We start from the raw sequence: 20,622 nt of genomic DNA on the forward strand, positions 1-20,622 counted from the left end.
CGCTACATAATTTGCACGGTCACGTGCAAAATAACAGCTTGGAGTGTCTTGTTTAGATATTAGTAATAAGTTGAAGGCATTGAAGGTAGCATATTAAACTGAGTATAAAGCCCCTTTGAGCATGGAGATCGGCTCCTGGACAGACTGGATGTCCATGTACCTGGTCCTGCACAGAGTCATTTTTCTCCCCAGTTACAATTCATCATTAACTGCTCATGTTCAGTGTTTTTGCTTCTTGAAGAGGGTGCCTTCTTTACTGAGCTACTTAGCAATAGTCACTTTGGAAGACTTCCCTCATTTTTCTCAGATTCTTTTCATGATGCACTAGGATGAAACACACCATTTCTCTTACCCACTCCCCCCCCCCCCCCGGCTTTTTCTAATATTTATTTATTTATTTATTTATTTTTAATTTTTTTTTTTTCAACGTTTATTTATTTTTGGGACAGAGAGAGACAAAGCATGAACGCGGGAGGGGCAGAGAGAGAGGGAGACACAGAATCGGAAACAGGCTCCAGGCTCTGAGCCATCAGCCCATAGCCTGACGCGGGGCTCGAACTCACGGACCGCGAGATCGTGACCTGGCTGAAGTCGGACGCTTAACCGACTGCGCCACCCAGGCGCCCCTCTAATATTTATTTTTGAGAGGGAGGTGGGAAGGGTAGAGAGAGAGGGAGACAGAGAATCCAAAGCAGGTTCCAGGCTCTGAGCTGTCGGCACAGAGCTCGACACAGGGCTTGAACTCACAAACCATGAGATCGTGACCTGAGCTGAAGTTGGATACTCAACTGACTGAGCCACCCAGGCACCCCCTACCCCCCCCCCCCCCCCATGACTCTTACCCTTGAAGAAACATTGATGTTCAGAAAATTTTAACCCAGGCATGAGCCAATCAGAGTAATCTCTGGCCAGTGGTCCACTTGGGGGAAATGGCTTTATCTGAACCTGGCAGAAAAAAGGTTGTCGGTATTCTCCAGACCAAAGCTTCATCAGGAAGATTTTATAATTTTTTTTTTTCAACGTTTATTTATTTTTGGGACAGAGAGAGACAGAGCATGAACGGGGGAGGGGCAGAGAGAGAGGGAGACACAGAATCGGAAACAGGCTCCAGGCTCTGAGCCATCAGCCCAGAGCCCGACGCGGGGCTCGAACTCACGGACCGCGAGATCGCGACCTGGCTGAAGTCGGACGCTTAACCGACTGCGCCACCCAGGCGCCCCCCAACAAGTGCCCTCCTTAATACCCATCACCCATTTAGGCCATTCCCCATGCACCTTCCCTCCAGCAAGTCTAGGTTTATTCTCTATAGTTAAGTCTCTTATGGGTTGCTTCCCTTTTTTTTCCCCCTTCCCCTATGTTCATCTAATTTGTTTCATAAGTTCCACATATGAGTGAAATCATATGATGTTTGTCTTTCTCTGACTGGCTTATTTTGCTTAGCATAATACCTTCTAGTTCTAGCCACATTGTTGCAAATGGCAAGATTTCATTCTTTTTGACCACTGAATAATATGTCATTGTATATATGGACCACATTTCTGGATTCTTAACCACGTCTTCAAAGACCTTTTTTGTTTTTTAATTTAGTTTTACTTTTTTAAATGTTTATTTATTTTTGAGAGAGAGGGAGAGAGACAGAGTGCCAGCAGGGGAGGGGCAGAGAAAGAGGGAGACACAGAATCTGAAACAGGCTTCAGGCTCTGAGCTGTCAGCCCAGAACCTGATGTGGGGCTCGAACCCACGAACTGTGAGATCATGACCTGAGCTGCAGTCAGATGCTTAACTGACTGAGCCACCCAGGCGCCTCAACTTTCTTTATTTTAAATAAAAAAATTATTTAGAGGGAGAGAGAGCGTGAATAGGGCAGAGGGGCAGAGGGAGAGAGAGAGAGAGAGAGAGAGAGAGAGAATCTCAAGCAGGCTCTCCACGCTCAACATGGAGACTCATGAGGGCCACGATCCCATAGCCTTGGATCATGAGCTGAACTGAAGTCAAAAGTTGGATGCTTAATTGACTGAGCCATCCAGGCACCCCTCTTAAAGACATTTTTAAATTTTTTTCCATGTAAGGTAACATATCCACAGGCTTGGGGATTAGGACAGGGAATCTTTGAGGGGCCAATATTCTGCCTACCATATACATGTAAAGTTAAACAACTACCAGGCTATAAGACTTGTGTTTGAGTTGAGAGTATTTTGCTCCAAAGGGCGTGTTCTTTCACACAATCTTTTATGTTTCCTCACATTGAATACATCTGTCATCCATTCTGTTGTCAAAACCAGAAAGGCCAAGAAAAGTGGCCAGAGGTAAAGTAGGACTAAATAATTTTCATGAGGTTTTGCTGTTTCCTAGAGTTTCTTATCAGTGAACTGTTCCAACAAAACAAAATCTGTTAAAATTATTTTTACATTAGTCACTTGAGAGAGTTCCTTCTATTGAGTAGTGACGGGAACGTTGAAGGGCTTTTTTGCCACAGCCAGACAGTCACTCATTTGTGCCTTTTAAATATATGCCTCATTTTAAAAAATCTTGTTTGGGAAAAGAAAAAAAAAATCCTTTTTTCTAAGTGAAATTTGAAATAACTATCTGGATACTCTGTCTTTTCACCGCGTAAAAACATGCCAGTGTATCGTGTATAGGGTAACACCTGTTAGACACAGGATTTCATAAGAAGAGTGAACAGAATCCTAGGGCTTATAAGTCATGAAATTCACACAGTTTAATATAGAGCCCTTGTATTTTAGAAAGGTAGTTTTTCATGTAGCTAACACATCATCAGGACCGTATGCACTAGTTTTCTGTTTCTTTTGCTCATTAAGAGGAGCTGTTTCAGGAACAGAAACTGTTTTTTGTGGCTTTTTGACTCACAAGGTCAGCATTTGACCTTTACGGACTATGGAGGGTCTTAGTTTCAAACTAGTTCCTCAGACAGATCATTTAATCATGGCATCTATCAGTAACTGAATGTAGACTAATGGCTTTGCCCTTAACTCGAGGAGCTCATTTTAAAATAAAAGTAATAGGGGCGCCTGGGTGGCGCAGTCGGTTGAGCGTCCGACTTCAGCCAGGTCACGATCTCGCGGTCCGGGAGTTCGAGCCCCGCGTCGGGCTCTGGGCTGATGGCTCAGAGCCTGGAGCCTGTTTCCGATTCTGTGTCTCCCTCTCTCTCTGCCCCTCCCCCGTTCATGCTCTGTCTCTCTCTGTCCTAAAAATAAAATAAAAACGTTGGAAAAGAAATAATAAAAAAAAATAAAATAAAAGTAATAATGTCAGCCCCGTTATTTAGCGGCACCAGTTAAATGAGAACACGTGTGTAAATCTTTTCTCCGTGTTCCTAGATCATGGTAAAGGGTAATAAACTGTAGGTTTTTGTTATCATGCCATGATAATAATAATAAAACTGATGTTGTTAATTGTGCCACCGATGTAGTGATAGTGTGAAACCTATCAAAGTTTACTTTCTGTCCCCTTTGATGACAAAATCGTGAAAAAATACAAAAAGGGCCGGCTTGACAATTCATATTTACTCTGCCGATGGTATTACAAGCTGAGAGACCCCAAGCTTACACTGAGAACCAGAAGGGGCCGATTAAAAACAAACAAACCAGAAACACCTCTTTGAGGGCATTGGAGCAAATGTCTTTTAAGGTATTGGAGAGTTTCCAGGGTTAACTGGAAGACCAGCAAAGATTCTGGATTTTAAAAAAAAATTTTTTTAAGGGAGAATGAGCTCTTGAGAATAGGTTTTAATTGGAGATTAGGATTGCCCTCGCTTTTTTATGTGCATCATATTTACTGCCCCTGAGAATCACCTTCCCCATCCTCACAGCAGTACTTCTGGTAATGCTCAAGCATTAACAAATTTGACTGTTCCCATGACCGAGTTTTAAAGAAATTTTTGCAAAAAAAAAAAAGAACAGAAAAGAAATTTTTGCTAAGCACCCACCTCCTCTGAAGGCAAGCTGCTTTCTGACTCATGTGGTCCCCTTTCTTTTTGTGAGGCGGGTTGTGTAAATGAGGAAGTTCTAAACCGAAAGAAGTTGTTCTCTTGGCTTGGAAGCGATCTGAAGCCACTTGTTAGCTGTCTGCGATGTAGCGGCAAAATGCATGATAGCAATTGTGTGGAGAAAGCCTGTGTGCCGGTGGAATTCCGGAGAAACCCAAGTAAGAAGCTGGTCTGTATGCAGTGACTGTGGGAATTGGGGCAGTAGGATAAGAGCAGTAATGCGGGTCTGGTTTCTGCACAGGGAAGACAGTCTTTTGGAGAGAGTTTTCAAGGCTGAGAGATGGAATGCTAGAGGTTATAAATTGCAGGTTTACGATTGGTGTAAAAATATGCAGGTACACTTGTGCCAACAAGTGAGGAGGGAGAACTGTTAGGGAAAGATGTCAGAGAGTCGAGTCCGGTTCCATTGATGACAGAGGATAAATCTTGTAACAATGAATCTCACTGACATATACAGTCATATTTTATTAATAAATATCAGTTTACAAAGAGTAAAAATTCAAACGTAAGAAAATGGAATTAAAAATTAAATTATGAGGTTAAGGGGCGCCTGGGTGGCGCAGTCGGTTAAGCGTCTGACTTCAGCCAGGTCACGATCTCCGGTCCGTGAGTTCGAGCCCCGCGTCAGGCTCTGGGCTGATGGCTCAGAGCCTGGAGCCTGTTTCCGATTCTGTGTCTCCCTCTCTCTCTGCCCCTCCCCCGTTCATGCTCTGTCTCTCTCTGTCCCAAAAATAAATAAACGTTGAAAAAAAAATTTTTAATTATGAGGTTAAAACTTAGTAAATGTTAATAACAGTGAATTTCACCGAAAAGAACAATGCGCATTTTAAGGTGTCATACAGATGCAGGGTATCTGCATTGTAAATAAGTAAATAATGGTAAATAAGGTAGAAAATAAGGGCGCCTGGGTGGCTCAGTCAGTTAAGTGTCTGACTTTGGCTCAGGTCATGTTTTCATGGTTCGCGAGTTCAGGCCCTCCATCGGGGTCTCTGCTGTCAGCACAGAGCCTGCTTCGGATCCTCTGTCCCCCTCTCTCTATGCCCCTCCCCTGCTCACGGTGTCTCTCTCAAAAATAAACAGTTAAAAAAAAACACACATTTACAGCAGGTTTTAGATAACATAGGATCTTTTGAGATACAACACAAATATAGAAAAGTGTACAAAACACATATACAGCTTAATGAATTATTCTAAGGTGAGCGTCCTTGTTAAATGCTATCTTTGTCTGGGGTGCCTGGGTGGCTCAGTTGGTTGGGCAGCTGACTCTTGATTTTGGCTCAGATCATGATCTCACAATCCATGCTGGGTGTGGAGCCTGCTTGGGATTCTTTCTCTCCCTCTCCCTCTGCCCCATCTCTGCTCACACACTCCCTCTCTCCCTCCCTCTTTCTCTCCCTCAATAAAAAAAAAAAAAAAAAAAAAATACTATCTTTGTCAGATAAAGAAGCTTGCCACCCATCTCAGAAGCCCTCTAGGCAGTCTTTAGGAATAACACTAAATTGACTTTTATGAGAATCATTTTCTCACTTTAATTTTGACTTAAATAAAAAGACTTTTAAGTCCCTTTTAATGAAAAGATACCCCCATGATTGCTTTTTAAAATGCGCCTTCCGTGGTTTTTTAAGTTTCAAGGTAATTTATCACGTAGAATTTACAACAGTCTCAAGTTTGTTGATTTCGTTCCTGTCATTTAATTAACATGATTCTCCCTCTCTTACATTTCTGTTAAATTGGTAGCTGGATCTGGAAATAGAAAGAGATTTGTATTTAGTTTTGGGGGACAGGTGCGAAGCCACTTCATGGCTTGTGCACTAAGATCAGTTCTTCTGTGAGCAAGTAAACTCCAGAGACAAAATTGTACATTCATAAAACGACAGGCCAGTTGTCCCCCCTAGTGAAAAGGAATGAAGAGGAAGTAACATTTTGCCGGATAATGCTTCTAGTAGTCTGACGTCTGTTCTGCAGTTAACGTAAAAAAAAAAAAAAAGAAAAGAAAAAAAAAAACAAAAACCTAAAACAAAAACGTGTTTTTCATTGTTTTTTCCAGATTATCTGCCTTCAAAAAAGCATTCTACTAAAGTTAAACGAAATACAGCCTTTTCCTTCATCATCACATGTTTCATACTTATATTGAATGGAATAATTATATATGTTGTAGGTAAGTAATTTGTAATCTTTGTTCATCTAGAGAAGTCCACTTTCCAAAAGAAGAGAAGACTTATTGATGACTTCCCTGTTCTTTACAGTTCCTAAGTTTTTTTTTTTTTTTCATTTCACCAGTTGAGTTAAATTCCAATAACCTTGTAAGTGGGGTCTAAGATTTTAATTGTGTAATATAGGGGTCACATTATTACAAACTTAATAGAATGCTCAGAGTTTGCAGAAGGTAGAACCCAATGGCCAGTCATATTGTGCTTTAATTTATATTATTGCTAGGCCTTTTATCATGTAGTCTTACTATATATATGTATACATATACATTTCTATATATATTATATATGTATAAATATTTACTTACAAATACATATTTATATATTTAATATATTTATATATAAATTTACTCTCAATTACGTTTTCTTTTTAAATAATTTTCTTAGGTTAAGGATATATCAAAAATGAGCTATAGTTGACATATAACATTATGTAAGTTTCAGGCATACAATATAATTGAAATTACATTTTCAATTAAAATTACTTCAAAGATCTTGTGTGTAGGTCCTGATGGAGGACGCATCCAAAGAGAGCTGTAGAAACTGATGTGTTTGATTCATGAAATTGCATTTGTGCTTGAATATTTGCCAAGAATTCAGTAATTTTCTTTAATGTTTACTTTTTTGAGGGACAGAGACAGAGCGTGAGCAGGGGAGGGGCAGAGAGAGAGGGAGACACAGAATCTGAAGCAGGCTCCAGGCTCTGAGCTGTCAGCACGGAGCCTGACTTGGGGCTCGAATTTCTGAACCGTGAGATCATGACCTGAGCTGAAGTCAGATGCTTAAACTGACTGACCTCCCTAGGCACCCACAGTAATTTTTAAACAGTGTATTAATAGGATCTAGGCTGAGATAATACTCAAAAAACAGAGGACCACAAAACCATGGTGGCTTAAAAAATAGAGACTTCTTTGACCTCTCAATAATTCTGTTGTGAGTGAATAAGACCGTGGGGCTGCTATTTTCCATTATTCTGTTAAGATATCATTGGCTTCTGTAAGGTGCCACCATCAAGGCTGGGTTTCTTGAAAGAAAGGAATAGGGTACAATGAGGAGGGCTGCTCAGTCTTTTAAGGTCCAGGACAGAAAGTAGCATAAATCCCTTCCAACTCAAGTTTCATTTGTGGAAACTTAGTAAGAAAGCCCCATGGAAATGAAACTCTGTCTCTGTCTTTGACCTGACAATTTATTAGGATTTGTCTCAGGGTGAGGTTTGGGCGTATTTATCCTACTGGGCATTGGCTGAGTTTTTGAATGTTTAGATCATGTATTTCATCACATTTGGGAAGTTTACAGCCATTACTTTTTCCAGTAATCTCTCTGCCACTCTTTGTCTCCCTACTTCTTCTGAGACCCCTGTGATGCGTATGTGGGTTTGTTTCATGGCATCCAACAAGTGCCTTAAGCTCTGTTCATTTTCTTCATTCTTTTTTTCTGTCCGCTCCTCCTACTTGATAATTTCAGTTGTCCTACTGGTAACTTCCCTGAATCTTTCTTCTGCTGCTCAAATCTGATATTAAGTCCTTCTACTGAAATTTTTCCTTTTTAGTAACAGAAATGTCTGTCCTGCTCCCTCCATTTTGAGGGAGGGAACAGGGGACGGGGCTGCCTTCTACCTTAGGCCCAAACTGCCGCTACACTAGTCAGAGGGTATTCCATGCATGAGAAGAAAACACGTTTTCCTACTATTTTGAAGATGGCCTTTATTGATTGGGTGTTGGCTCGATTTGTGTAGACTTTTATAAACCTTTGTTTTCCAGAGGTCTTACCAGTTTCAGTCAGCTAATTTCTTGGGCTTTTTTTTGGTTTGTTTTTATTTTTTAAGTTGTTCTTGTGGAGGAACGAGAACTTGGGGTTTCCCAGTTCACCATCGTACTGCCCTCTACTCCTGGGGATGGGGAGATACTTTTGAGGGAAGAATGCAAGCGCATGCTGCCTTCAACTGTTTTCTCCTTCTGACTGCAAAGAATATTTGAGAATTACTGTGATAAAAGAGCAGTCCGCCAAAGAAAGTTATTCATTCATTTTCTCAGTGAACGGTCTACTGTTGAGTCATAGCCTTGTCAAACTTACATGCCCCAGGAGACAGTGATGGTTCACAGGAGGTCAGACTCCCTGATAAGCCCTGGCGTTAGCAGAACAATACGGAAAAATTATGCCCCTGAGTAACATAAAACAAAATCCATGATGCAATTCACACACAGGTAATAATTGGTTAAAGTACTACGTTCATGTCCGCCTCTATTTTTATGTCTTTTCTCATCCTCATCACACCTAATTACCTACTTCTTAGTCCTTCGTAGGTCGATCAGAGTACAGAGTTTAAAAGCACAAATCTGAGTACAGATTCTGGATTTAGATGGCTTGGGTTTGAATTCTAGCTCTCTTGTCTGTGCAGCTTTGTAAACTTGGACGGCTCTAATACCCTCTCGGTGCTTCGGTTTGTTTACTGTTGTTGAAATAATGAAGTAAATTTGTGTATGATTGAACTTGGACAATGTCTGGGGCACAGCTGGTAGACGATGACTACTGCTACTTGTTAGAAAACTCAAATTCTTGGGGTGCCTGGGTGGCGCAGTCGGTTAAGCGTCCGACTTCAGCCAGGTCACGATCTCGCGGTCCGTGAGTTCGAGCCCCGCGTCGGGCTCTGGGCTGATGGCTCAGAGCCTGGAGCCTGTTTCCGATTCTGTGTCTCCCTCTCTCTCTGCCCCTCCCCCGTTCATGCTCTGTCTCTCTCTGTCCTAAAAATAAATAAACGTTGAAAAAAAAAATTAAAAAAAAAAAAAAAAGAAAACTCAAATTCTTTTCAGTTAAAACACAGTAGCGGACTCTGCGCGTTGGTAAAAAATTTAAAATTTCGTAGAATCATGTGAATCCACCATGTAGTGAAATGTGATGAAAATCAGAAATGGTTGAATCATTGTCCCAAAGTCATGTATTTCATCTATGGCATAGGCAGGACTCTGACCTAATTATTTTGGCTCCATTAGAATTGACTTCCTTTTAAAGCAGGTACACGTTCAGACACATTTATAAAGTGCTTCCATTTTTCAGGAATAATATATTAATATTGATTGCACCCCTGAATTCTCATAGCATTTGTTATCTGATGGTTATAATTATTAATTTATATGTGCATTTTTTTACGTTTGCGGTGAGCAACTTGAGGGAAAAATACCATTTTTTTCCTATATCGTTAGTCCCTAGCTTAGTACAGAATAGGTGTTCCATAGATGATCACTGATTGTATAAATTTCTAATATTTATATCCTTTTGAATATAATTTTAAATATGCGGCTTCATTTCCAGTTTTCCAACTTCTCTAATCATACTATCCATGCTATAATTTTGGATAGGGATTTTTCCTTCTAAAAGTTAGAAAAGTGGTGTAGTCTAGTGATAAGGCACATCCACATTTTCACCACCAAACTATCTGAGTTCAAATCCCAAATCTGCACGTGTGAGCTGTGGAACTTTTAGAAAATTAAACATCTATTCCTAATTTCTTCATCTGTGAAATAGACATGATCAATCAATCCACCTCATAAGGCTGTTGTGAGCCTTAATAAGCTAATATAAATAAAGTATATAAACCAGTAAATAAAGTATATAAAGATTTTTTTTTTTAAAACATTTTCTTCTCTGGTTTTCTTCTGCATGTTCTGTATAGCCACTATGGCTGATAGGTGAGGGACTAATTTTTCAATCCTATGTAGACTACTGCACTTTTATTTGCTTTTAAATTTCTCATATTATTTTGACAGAAAACTAATTTTGAGCCCTGTGATCCAAACCACTCAGCATGGTTGACGGGTAAAATAACTTAATACTGCCCTACCTTGGACTGTGAATTTTGCTATTATTCAGTCATACCAGACGTTTTAAAATCTGTGACTGCCCTCTGGTGTCAGTAAGAGATTATACAGACTCTGTTAGCTGAAAACAAGTCTGCTTTTATTAATTTATTTTTAATTTTTATTTTAATCCCAGTATAGTTAAGATACTGTGTTATATTAATTCAGGTGTATAATAGAGTGATTCAACATTTCTGTAATTACTCAGTACTTGTCAAACTAAATATACTCTTAAAAAAATTTTTTTTTTAATGTTCAGACAGAGCATGAGCAAGGGAGAGGCAGAGAGAGAGGGAGACACAGAATCTGAAGCAGGCTCCAGGCTCCAAGCTGTCAGCACAGAGCCGGATGTGGGCCTCGAACTCATGCACCGTGAGCTCATGACCTGAGCCAAGGTGGGCGGCTCAACCGACTGAGCCACCCAGGCCCTCCAAGATAAATACACTCTTCATCCTTTTCACTTATTTCACCCATGTCCTCACTCACCTCCCCTCTGGTAACCATCTGTTCCCTATAGTTAAGCGTCTATTTTTTGGGAGCCACATGGGTGGCTCAGTCAGTTAAGTGTCTGACTCTTGATTTTGGTTCAGGTCATGAGCTCACGGTTCGTGAGATCGAGCCCCATGTCCACAGAGCCTGCTTGGGATGCTCTCTCTGCCCCTCCCTGCACATACACGTGTAAACACGCTCTCCCTCAGAATAAATAAACGAGCATTAAAAAATGAATCTGCTTTTTGTTTGTCTCTTTACCTTTCTTTTGTTCCTTTGGTTTTGTTTCTTAAATTCCGCATATGAGTGAAATCATATCGTATTTTTCTTTCTTTGCTTTTAAATATCTGGGTTGCAAAAGGCCACTAATAGACAAGACGCGTGGAATTTACCTTTAACTCTAAAATGGAAAGGTAATGAAGTAATTATAAATTTAGTGTATTGAAATAGGGGCACCTGGGTGGCGCAGTCGGTTAAGCGTCCGACTTCAGCCAGGTCACGATCTCGCGGTCCGTGAGTTCGAGCCCCGCGTCGGGCTCTGGGCTGATGGCTCAGAGCCTGGAGCCTGTTTCCGATTCTGTGTCTCCCTCTCTCTCTGCCCCTCCCCCGTTCATGCTCTGTCTCTCTCTTTCCCAAAAAAAAATAAATAAACGTTGAAAAAAAATTAAAAAAAAGAAATATAATCAGGATTAAATAATTTGATACATTAAATAACTAGATACACCTAATAAAAAATAAAATCTTCAAAAACTGTTTGCTGCTATTTTGTTATCATAAACAGTATCACTATCACCATTACCGTCTTTAATGGAAATGTTATAAGCTCACAGATAAAGAAAAAATAGAACAAGTAATAATCCACTGTGGTCATCCTCGGTTTAAAGATTTCTCAGTGTGACATTTGCTCAGGATTATCTCCGGACAGAAACCCCGAGTAGAGTGATTGCTTATCACTTTCTCTGCCTAAACTTTAACTTTGCAAAATAAAGACGAAGAGGGGACACTCGTTTGAAATTGGTCAACATACGCAGCAGTCTCTTGTCTAGTTTGAAAGTTGGGGACAAAGATTTGATTTTACTTTGGACTCTCCCATGTTCCAGGTGATCCGTATTTCTTTTTTAATATTTTTATGATTCCACAGAGAATGATCTGTTCTTGCCATTCTGTTACCAAAAAGAAAATCTCTTATACATTGATGAAGCAAAAATAAAGCTACAGAGATTTAAATTAACATTACTTATTTAAGAAAGAAGCTGTGAGGTTACTTAGAGAAAATGGTTATAGAAATAAAAGCCTCACCTACTAGCAAATCAGTAAAGGCCACCTGGAGAGACTTTTCTTCTTTTTAATCTCACCTTTAGAGAGCATCTCTCCTGGTTATATGGGAAGTGTATCAGAAAAGCTTACCCCATGGAGTACTATCAGCTTCAAAATAGAGAAAGCCTCACAAAACTTCCTTAGTTGAAGGAAGTTCTTTAGTAGAAGGACACGCAGGCTAAAACCACTTCTTTCATCATCATGGGACTCTTCACACATCTATCCAACCATTTCATTTCCAGAAACTTTATTCACAAAAGGTATCTATGCCCTGTCCCTCATTTTATTTAGGAAGGTGTCTAGAGCTCTTGAACTATCTGTTCTCTAAGGCTGGTAAAATGTTATTGATGTGCCTAGTATTTTAAGAAAGGTAGCATTTTTGAAATCTAAGTAGGCAGGTCTATAGTCCAGATTTTAAGACATTAGTAATTCTTCATTCAACTCATCCACTAACTAAGGCATTAGTTTGAATCTCAGCTTTGACATTTGCTGTGTAATATATGCAATGACTTGCAGAATCATATTCCTTGTTTGAAAAATAAGGATGATATATTTAGCATATCACACAACTATGGAAAAGTGTATTAGAGAGCACTTGATAATGTACATACAGGAACATATAAAAGTAAGTTGTTTTTATTTTTAGTAACTAGAAGAAAATCCCATCAAATACCGCCAGAGTGCCTTGAAGCTGCATGCCCAGAAAACTGGATTGGTTTCCAAAGAAAGTGTTTCTATTTTTCTGATGACATCAAAAATTGGACATTCAGCCAGAGGTTTTGTGTCTCACAGGGTGCTGATCTTGTTCAGATTGAAACCCTCCAGGAACTGGTAAGAAAATAGTTCTGTCTAGGGGCGCCTGGGTGGCGCAGTCGGTTAAGCGTCTGACTTCAGCCAGGTCACGATCTCACGGCCCGTGAGTTCGAGCCCTGCGTCGGGCTCTGGGCTGATGGCTCGGAGCCTGGAGCCTGTTTCCGATTCTGGGTCTCCCTCTCTCTCTGCCCCTCCCCCGTTCATGCTCTGTCTCTCTCTGTCCCAAAAATAAATAAACGTTGAAAAAAAAAATTAAAAAAAAAAAAAAGAAAATAGTTCTGTCTAGAATAAAATAATGTACCCCATCAATACACCACGTAATTCTATGTGAGAATGTCTAAGGTACAGGTTTAGACGCTTGCCTAGACATTGATTTTTTTAACATAAGGAGAGAAAACCAGCGGGTGCTACATTCTGCAGCGGATCATCTACAGTTACCTTAACATTCATAGCAGGAAAGTGGCCAGAGAGCAAGATAGTGCTTTCTTTGACTAATGAGCAAGAACTGTGCAAACAGAATTAGAAAATTAAAGAGGGAAACATAATTTTAAATCTGCCTGAAGTTAACATTGCTTCAAAATAAATCAGGCAGGAGTGATGTCAGAGAAGATAGCAGAATAGGAAGCTTTGAAATCTGTACCGACACCTAAACAACTATTCGACTGGCAGAAACTCTCAACGAATCTGGAGCTCTGGAGTCTTGCAGCATCCAAGGGATAACTTAATGAAGAGGTTAGTAAATTTCAGTTTATCTCCATGATTTCAGCCCTCCCACTCAGTGGTTACCATTCCCCATACGCCATCATGTCCTGCAGCCATGGGGACTCCTGGCCACGTTCCTGGTAAAGCTTGCTGGAGCCAGGATGGTGAATAAGAACATTGTGCTTCCAATATTGTGGTTACATGTTGTTATTTGTCATTGCTGCTTCTCTTTGCCGAGGGACAGACACAGAGGTGGGCTGCCATTTTTTCTTCAACTCCTACCAAATGAAGTGATTTTCAGAGCAATTAAAGAAACAGTACTTGTTTTTCCCCCCCTTTTGGGAGCTAGACATTTAAGAAAACCTGTGGCAGTTAACTGGCTGACCATAAAAATAACAGAATAGAAATTTCAGTGGCCACACACTGTAGCTAATGCACATTTTGCAAAAATTGTTTGGAAAAGTCACAACTAGATGGCTCTGAATCTCAGTAATCGAAATTCAACAATCACTGAAGAAAAGAAGTATATTCCCAGAGTTAATACAATAAAGTATTCATAATGTCCAGTTCTGAACAAAGAAATTACAAAACATATAAAGGAATAGGAAGGCATAGCTTATTCGCAGGAAGAAATATCTGACAGAAACCATCTGTGAGGGAGTCCAGACATTGGAAATATTAGTCAAAGATGTTAAATCTATTGTATTAAATATGTTCAATGAGCTAAGGGAAACCATACACCAAAAAAGTAAAAGAAATCAGGAAAAATGATATGTAAATAAAATGAGAATATCAATAAAGTGGTAGAAATTATTGAAAGGAACCAAATAGAAATTCTGGACCTGAGAAGTATAATAATTGAAATGAAAAACTCACTAGAGGAGTCAAAAGAATATTTGAACAGGAAGAAGAAAGGGTCAGCAAACTTGAAGATAAGAAAGTTGAAAGTATCCTGTCTAATAATAGAAAGAAAATTTAAAAATAAAAACAAATAAACATCCTGAAGGAACTGTAGTATACCGCCAAGCAAACCAACATATACATTGTGGGAATCCTAGAAGGAAAAGAAAAAAAGAAGTAGAAAAAATATGTAAAGAAATAATGGACAGAAACTTCCCAAAGTTGAGGAAAAAGATGAATATACATGTCCAAGAATCTCAACAAACTCCAAGAAGGATAAATTCAAAGAAAACTACATGAAGACTAAAATTAGAGTCAAGTTGTCAAAGCTTAAAGAGAGAAGTTTGAAAGAAGCAAGAGAAGGGACTAGTCATGTACCTAGGATTCTCAATGAGATTAACAGATGATTTATCCTGAGATACCATAGAATCCAGAAAACAGTGCAATGACGTATTTTAAATTCTAAAAAAAACCCTGCCAGTCTAGAATTCTGAATCTGTCCAAACTATCTTTAATAATGGGGAAAAATTTAAGATACTTCTAAAAAAACAGCAGCTAAGTGAGTTTCTTATCAGTAGACCCATCCTATAAACAATGATAAAGGCTGAAATTAAAGTGCATTAGATAGTAACTCAGAGCCAAAGGAATAAACAAGACTCATAAAAGTAACCACATAGATCAATATAAAAGCCAGAATTACTACACTTTTGGTTTGGTTTGTAACTTCTCTCCTTTCATATATGATTTAGCAGGTGAATTCATAATACAATAATTATAAATCTATGTTAATGGGTATATAGCATATACATATATAGTCTATGACAATATTATGAAGAGAGGGATGGAGATGTAAAGGGGCAAAATGTTCATTTGCCATTATAACCAAGTTCATATTGTAAACTATGTTGTTATAAGTTTAAAATGTTAATGGCAATCCCCAAGGTAACCGCTAATAAAATTACTAAAATATATACAGTAAAAGAAGGAGGGAATAAAAATGGTACTTAGAAAAACTCAATTAAATAAAAATCACAATAGTAGAGGAATTAGAAAATAAAAAACATATAAGACATATAAAAAAGAAATAAATGGTAGAACTAAGTCTTTTAATGGTAATCACATTAAATGTAAATGGATGAAACTATCTGATTAAAAAGCAGAGACTGGCAGTTGGCTAAAAACAAAACAAGATCCATCTGTATGCTATTAGAGACTCACCATAGATATAAGGACCCAAAGAAGTTTAAAGTAAAAGGCTGGAAAAAGATATGACATGCAAACAGGAACCAAAATAGAGCTGTGTGACTATATTTTTGTTGGACAAAACAGATAAAAGCAAAAAAGTTTACAAGAAACAAGGAATATTATATCTTGATAAAAATTTTGTTACAGCAAGAAGATATAACCATTATGAACGTATAGTACCCAAAGCACCAAAATATATGAAGGAACAATTGATAGAATTGAAATGAGAAATAGATAGTTCTATAATAATATTTGAAGACTTCATGATTCCACTTTCAATAATGGATAGAACAACCAGACAAAGGAACAATGAGGACATACAAGTCTTAAACAGTACTGCAAACCAATTCGACCTAAAAGACCTGCAGAGAACGCCTCTGAACAATAGCAGAGTAGGTATTCTTCTCATGTGTATGTGGAACATTTTTCTGGATAGTTCATGTGATAGGCCACAAAACAAGTTAGTAAGTTTGAAAAGATTGAAATCATGCAAAGTTCCTTTTGTAAACACAATGGAATGAAACTAGAAATCAACAACAGAAGGAAAATTGGAAAATTCACAAATACATAGAAATTAAACAGCCCACTGTTAAACATTCAGTGAGCAAAAAAGAAATCACAGGGGGAAATTAGAATTGAAACAAATGAAACGAAAACATGCAAAACATAAGTGTTTTGTAACATACCAAAACCAATGGCATGCAGCAGAAGCAATACTGAGTGGGAAATTTATAACTGTAAATGCATACCTTAAAGAAAAAAAAATACTTGAAGTCAGTATCCCAACTGTACACGTCAAGGAACTAAAAATGGAGAAGTAAAAATAAATGTCATCTTCAAAGAGTAAAGATTTCCCTGAGAAGTCCACTAATCATAAAGGAAAATTGTACATTGAATTATATAGAAATTAATACTTGTAATCATAAAAAGACACTCTACCTGTTGACAAAGATGTGTAACGTGGAAAACTACAATGCTGGTATGAATACGATTTGTTACAATTATAGAATCAGAAAATAATTAGGTGTCATTTGGTAAAATTGACAATAACCGTTACTGTGGCCTAATCATTCATTCCAGGACAGGAGGACAGGTGCCACGAATGTCATGAAAGCATTCATAATAGCTTCAAACTTGAAATAATGGTAGTGGAAACCAATAATAGAATAGATAAATTATGGAGTAGTAAGACAAAGTGGCACTATGCTGAATTAAAAGCAAACAAGTTATCAGCAATTTCTCTCAGTTTTAATATTCGTTTGTGCTACTGTAGCATATCTATTCTGTATGTGTTATTAAACAATACAAAATTAAAAAGAAAATTGTGAGAGCAGTTGAGAAGATAGCATAGAAGCAACATTTCTTCTGGGAGAGGCCAGATAATGTCGGGTTAATGCATATCATCTTTGTTTTCTGAAAGGGTTTCTTGTTGCGGTATAAAGGCGCCTCTGACCACTGGATTGGGCTCAGCAGAGAAGAAGGCCAACCATGGAAATGGATAAATGGCACTGAATGGACCAGCTGGTGAGTTCTGAAAAATATGGTGGCAATATTTGTACCATACTGCGCACATATCTAGTGTTTAAAGGAGCAAATATTTTGAATTCACTTTGCAGGAAACCAAACACAGAAACCAGTGTGTTCTCTAAAAATTTTTATTTTGCGATTAGTCCTAAAGGAACAAAGTGAAAAATTGTAGACAGCAAAGGTTTTGCAACGTCCTCAAACCACTACAAAATCTATCATAGGTGGCACAGTAGAATGGTGGTGAACTTGACTCCAGCCTCAGCTATGTCATTTACCAGCTCTTTCACTTTGAGCAAACTACACACTATCTTTAAGTCCGTTGCTTACTCCACAACAAAATTAGTTGTACTTGCCCAATGGATTTCACAGGGTTGATAGGAGAATCAGAGATTTTGATATTTACGGTGGCACCATTTAACTTTAAATGTCATATAAATGCAAGGTAAATTACTATTTTCGTTGATCACTGCATCAGTCTTCAACCATTTACATAGGGATTATGAGGGATGGTAATAATGTCTATTATTTATAAGATCATCATTACAATGTTTAGGACAGGTGCAGTTAGCATTGTCACATTTCATCTCAACTGCATATCTGTTGGATCTTTATATCACTAGAAGAATTTTGGATAATGTCGGAAGACTTGGATTCAGAGAGCCTCACTAAATGTTTTCTTATCTGAAGATATGAGGAGGTTTTGAAAAGTTGCTTTATGATGATAAAATAGTCAGCATTGGAAATGTCACTTTATTTAGTGGAAAGAGCACTGGACCAGACGTTGGTAATTTTGAAAACTGGTTCTTACCTATTAGCTTTTTTTTTTTCAATATATGAAATTTATTGTCAAATTGGTTTCCATACAACACCCAGTGCTCATCCCAAAAGGTGCCCTCATCAATACCCATCACCCACCCTCCCCTCCCTCCCACCCCCCATCAACCCTCAGTTTGTTCTCAGTTTTTAAGAGTCTCTCCTATTAGCTTTTTGATCTCGGACAGACACTAAGTTTTAGGAATTAGAGCTTATATTTATACACTGTTGTATCTGCAGTGCCTAGCCCATTGTGGATGCTTGATGAATATTTAGGATTGACCTTTACTTCTCCCTTTATAATAGTGAAACGGTAATGTTTACTTCATCTAATTCTCTAGTGTTTAAGGAGCAAATATAGTACTAACTGTTCAGTCGTTGAAAATGGTTCATCACCATAGAAGTGAAAAATATATTTATTAAGGGCTAGCGTGTCTTAACAAAAGGCAAATCATGTCACCCTGAGCAATTTCAAACAGTACAGGGGAAAAACTTCTAGTCTAAATGTTGACCCAGATGTCTGAGCCAGGCTGCTTAAATGCTGAGTAGACAAGCATTCTCTCTCCTCTTTCCCAAAGGGAAGAAGGTGGGAATAGCGTGGACCCTGTATTTTCACTGATTTAGGTTTGAATCCTCATTTCGTTTGTTATAGAATCCTGGGAAGTTCTGTGAATTTTGTTTGTTGGCTTGTTGTGTTTTTTTTTTTTTTTTTTTTTTCCGGCCTGTAAAAAGAGACGATCTGTATCTCACAGGGTAATCTTTAATATCGAAGAGAGAATACGGGGCGATGCACCTTATATTTTAGAGGCTGAATTAATGTTAGTTTCCTGATTTCCTCATCTGTGTTCCCTGTGCTTTTGAAGAACTATCCGGCGGCCAACTGAGCGACCCTGCTTTTTCATTGCAGTTTTCCTATCAGAGGAGGAGGAGAGTGTGCCTATTTGAATGACAACGGTGCCAGTAGTGCCAGGCACTACACGGAGAGAAAGTGGATCTGTGCCAAAGAGGACACATACACCAAGATCAGGAGGCAAAATGCAACGTAACTCTTCCTTGTGAATTGCACTCCTTCCCGAATGTGTCTTAGCTCTGACAGTGTGGAGCCTGCTGTGGATTCTCTCTCTTGCTCCCCATCAAAAAGAAAGATTATAAAAAATGAGCACCTGGAGAGACTGCCACATATAATTGCTTTGTATCCAGGTGCTGTTTTGTTAGTCAACTTTGTAACTTTTCTCCGAAAACCCCGTTGAACCCAAAAAGCTTTCCTTCTAGATGCCTGGGTGGCGCAGTCGGTTAAGCGTCTGACTTCAGCCAGGTCACGATCTCGCCGTCTGTGAGTTCGAGCCCCGCGTCGGGCTCTGGGCTGATGGCTCAGAGCCTGGAGCCTGTTTCCGATTCTGTGTCTCCCTCTCTCTCTCTGCCCCTCCCCCGTTCATGCTCTGTCTCTCTCTGTCCCAAAAATAAATAAACGTTGAAAAAAAAAAAATTTAGAATCCTCATTGAGAGAATAAAAGCGGTTTCTTTTGTACATAACTTCTTGGCCTGATTGCACTTTCAGAACATTCCCTAGTGTTGGCAACATAAGGTGACATTCGTTACGTGCCTTGTCACTTACGTAAAATACGAGACTGAATGAAAAGGGAAACATCTTTTGAAAAGTCCTTGCGTACTTTACAAGTTTTAATTCCTCTTGATTGGAAGATACTCCTTAAACATCAAAAATCTCAGCATTTTTTTTCTCCTCAACCTCATTAAAATGTTAACTTTTTTTCATTTTTATTGAGTTTTAATTTTAATTCCAGTAGAGTTAACACACAGTGTTATATTAGTTTCAGGTGTAGAATACAGTGATTCAACGATTGTGTACGTTACTCGGGGTTCATCATGGTAAGTATACTTCCTAAAGGAGGACACTTGTGAGGAGCACTGGGTGTTGTATGTAATTTAGTGATGAATTACTAAGTTCTGCTCCTGAAAATATTATTACACTATATGATAACTGACTAGAATTTAAATAAAAATGTGAAACAAACAAAAAAGAGATTAAAAAGTGATAAATGTACTCTTAATCCCTTTCACCTATTTCACCCATGCCCCCACCTATCTCCCCTGTGCTAACCATCGGCTTGTTCTCTATAGTTAAGAGTCTGCCTCTCTGTCTCTCTCTTATCCTTTGATTGTTTGTTTCATTTCTTACATTCCACATATGAGTGAAACCTATGGTATTTTCTTTCTCTGACTTCTTTTGCTTACATTATACTGTACCCCCATCTCTGTTATTACACATGGCAAGATTTCATTCTTTTTTATGGCTGCATTGTTTGTTTTTTTGAGTTTGATAACTTCTTTATAGATTTTGAATACTAACCCTGTATCAGATATATTGTTTGCAAATACCTTGTCCCATTCCACAGATTGCCTTTTAGTTTTGTTGATTGTTCCTTTGCTGTGGAGAAAATTTTTATCTTGACAAAATCCCAGTAGTTCATTTTGCTGTTTACCTTGCCTCTAGAGACATGCCAAGTATTCATTGATAGATAAGTGGTTAAAGAAGAAGTGGTCTGTGTGTGTGTGTGTGTGGTTTACCTTGCCTCTAGAGACATGCCAAGTATTCATTGATAGATAAGTGGTTAAAGAAGAAGTGGTCTGTGTGTGTGTGTGTGTGTGTGTGTGTGTGTGTGTGTATACACACACATAATGGAATATTACTTGCCAACAAAAGAATGAAATCTTGCCGTTTGCAACA

The 20,622-nt window shown here is 38.6% G+C and overlaps 1 protein-coding gene and 2 long non-coding RNA genes across 5 annotated transcripts in view; 2 read left to right on the forward strand and 1 right to left on the reverse strand.

Annotated features, from left to right (window-relative positions):
• The window catches only part of LOC123590476, a 7,021-nt gene extending 2,973 nt beyond the window's left edge, over positions 1 to 4,048 (reverse strand). Inside the window, exon 1 of the long non-coding RNA XR_006708781.1 lies at positions 3,947 to 4,048. This is a non-coding gene — a long non-coding RNA (uncharacterized LOC123590476). The remainder of the gene's footprint in view (positions 1 to 3,946) is intronic.
• Positions 3,995 to 19,005, forward strand: CLEC2D (C-type lectin domain family 2 member D). Of its 3 annotated transcripts, none has more exons than XM_045463707.1 (5): positions 3,995 to 4,164; positions 6,054 to 6,164; positions 12,523 to 12,707; positions 16,957 to 17,060; positions 18,784 to 19,005. In XM_045463707.1, the coding sequence occupies exons 1-5, from the start codon at positions 4,104 to 4,106 to the stop codon at positions 18,920 to 18,922; spliced, it is 600 nt and encodes a 199-aa protein (XP_045319663.1). In that variant the 5' UTR covers positions 3,995 to 4,103; the 3' UTR covers positions 18,923 to 19,005. The 3 variants fall into 3 exon arrangements, with proteins under 3 accessions (XP_045319663.1, XP_045319665.1, XP_045319662.1); XM_045463706.1 differs by having other exon boundaries at positions 4,002 to 4,207; XM_045463709.1 differs by lacking the exon at positions 6,054 to 6,164.
• On the forward strand, positions 13,308 to 16,291 carry LOC123590475. The gene is made up of 2 exons (XR_006708780.1): positions 13,308 to 13,421; positions 15,684 to 16,291. It is a non-coding gene; the product is annotated as an uncharacterized LOC123590475 (long non-coding RNA).
• Positions 19,006 to 20,622: the final 1,617 nt, after the last annotated feature.

Source organism: Leopardus geoffroyi, chromosome B4 (assembly GCF_018350155.1).
Source record: "Leopardus geoffroyi isolate Oge1 chromosome B4, O.geoffroyi_Oge1_pat1.0, whole genome shotgun sequence".
NCBI lineage: Eukaryota > Metazoa > Chordata > Mammalia > Carnivora > Felidae > Leopardus > Leopardus geoffroyi.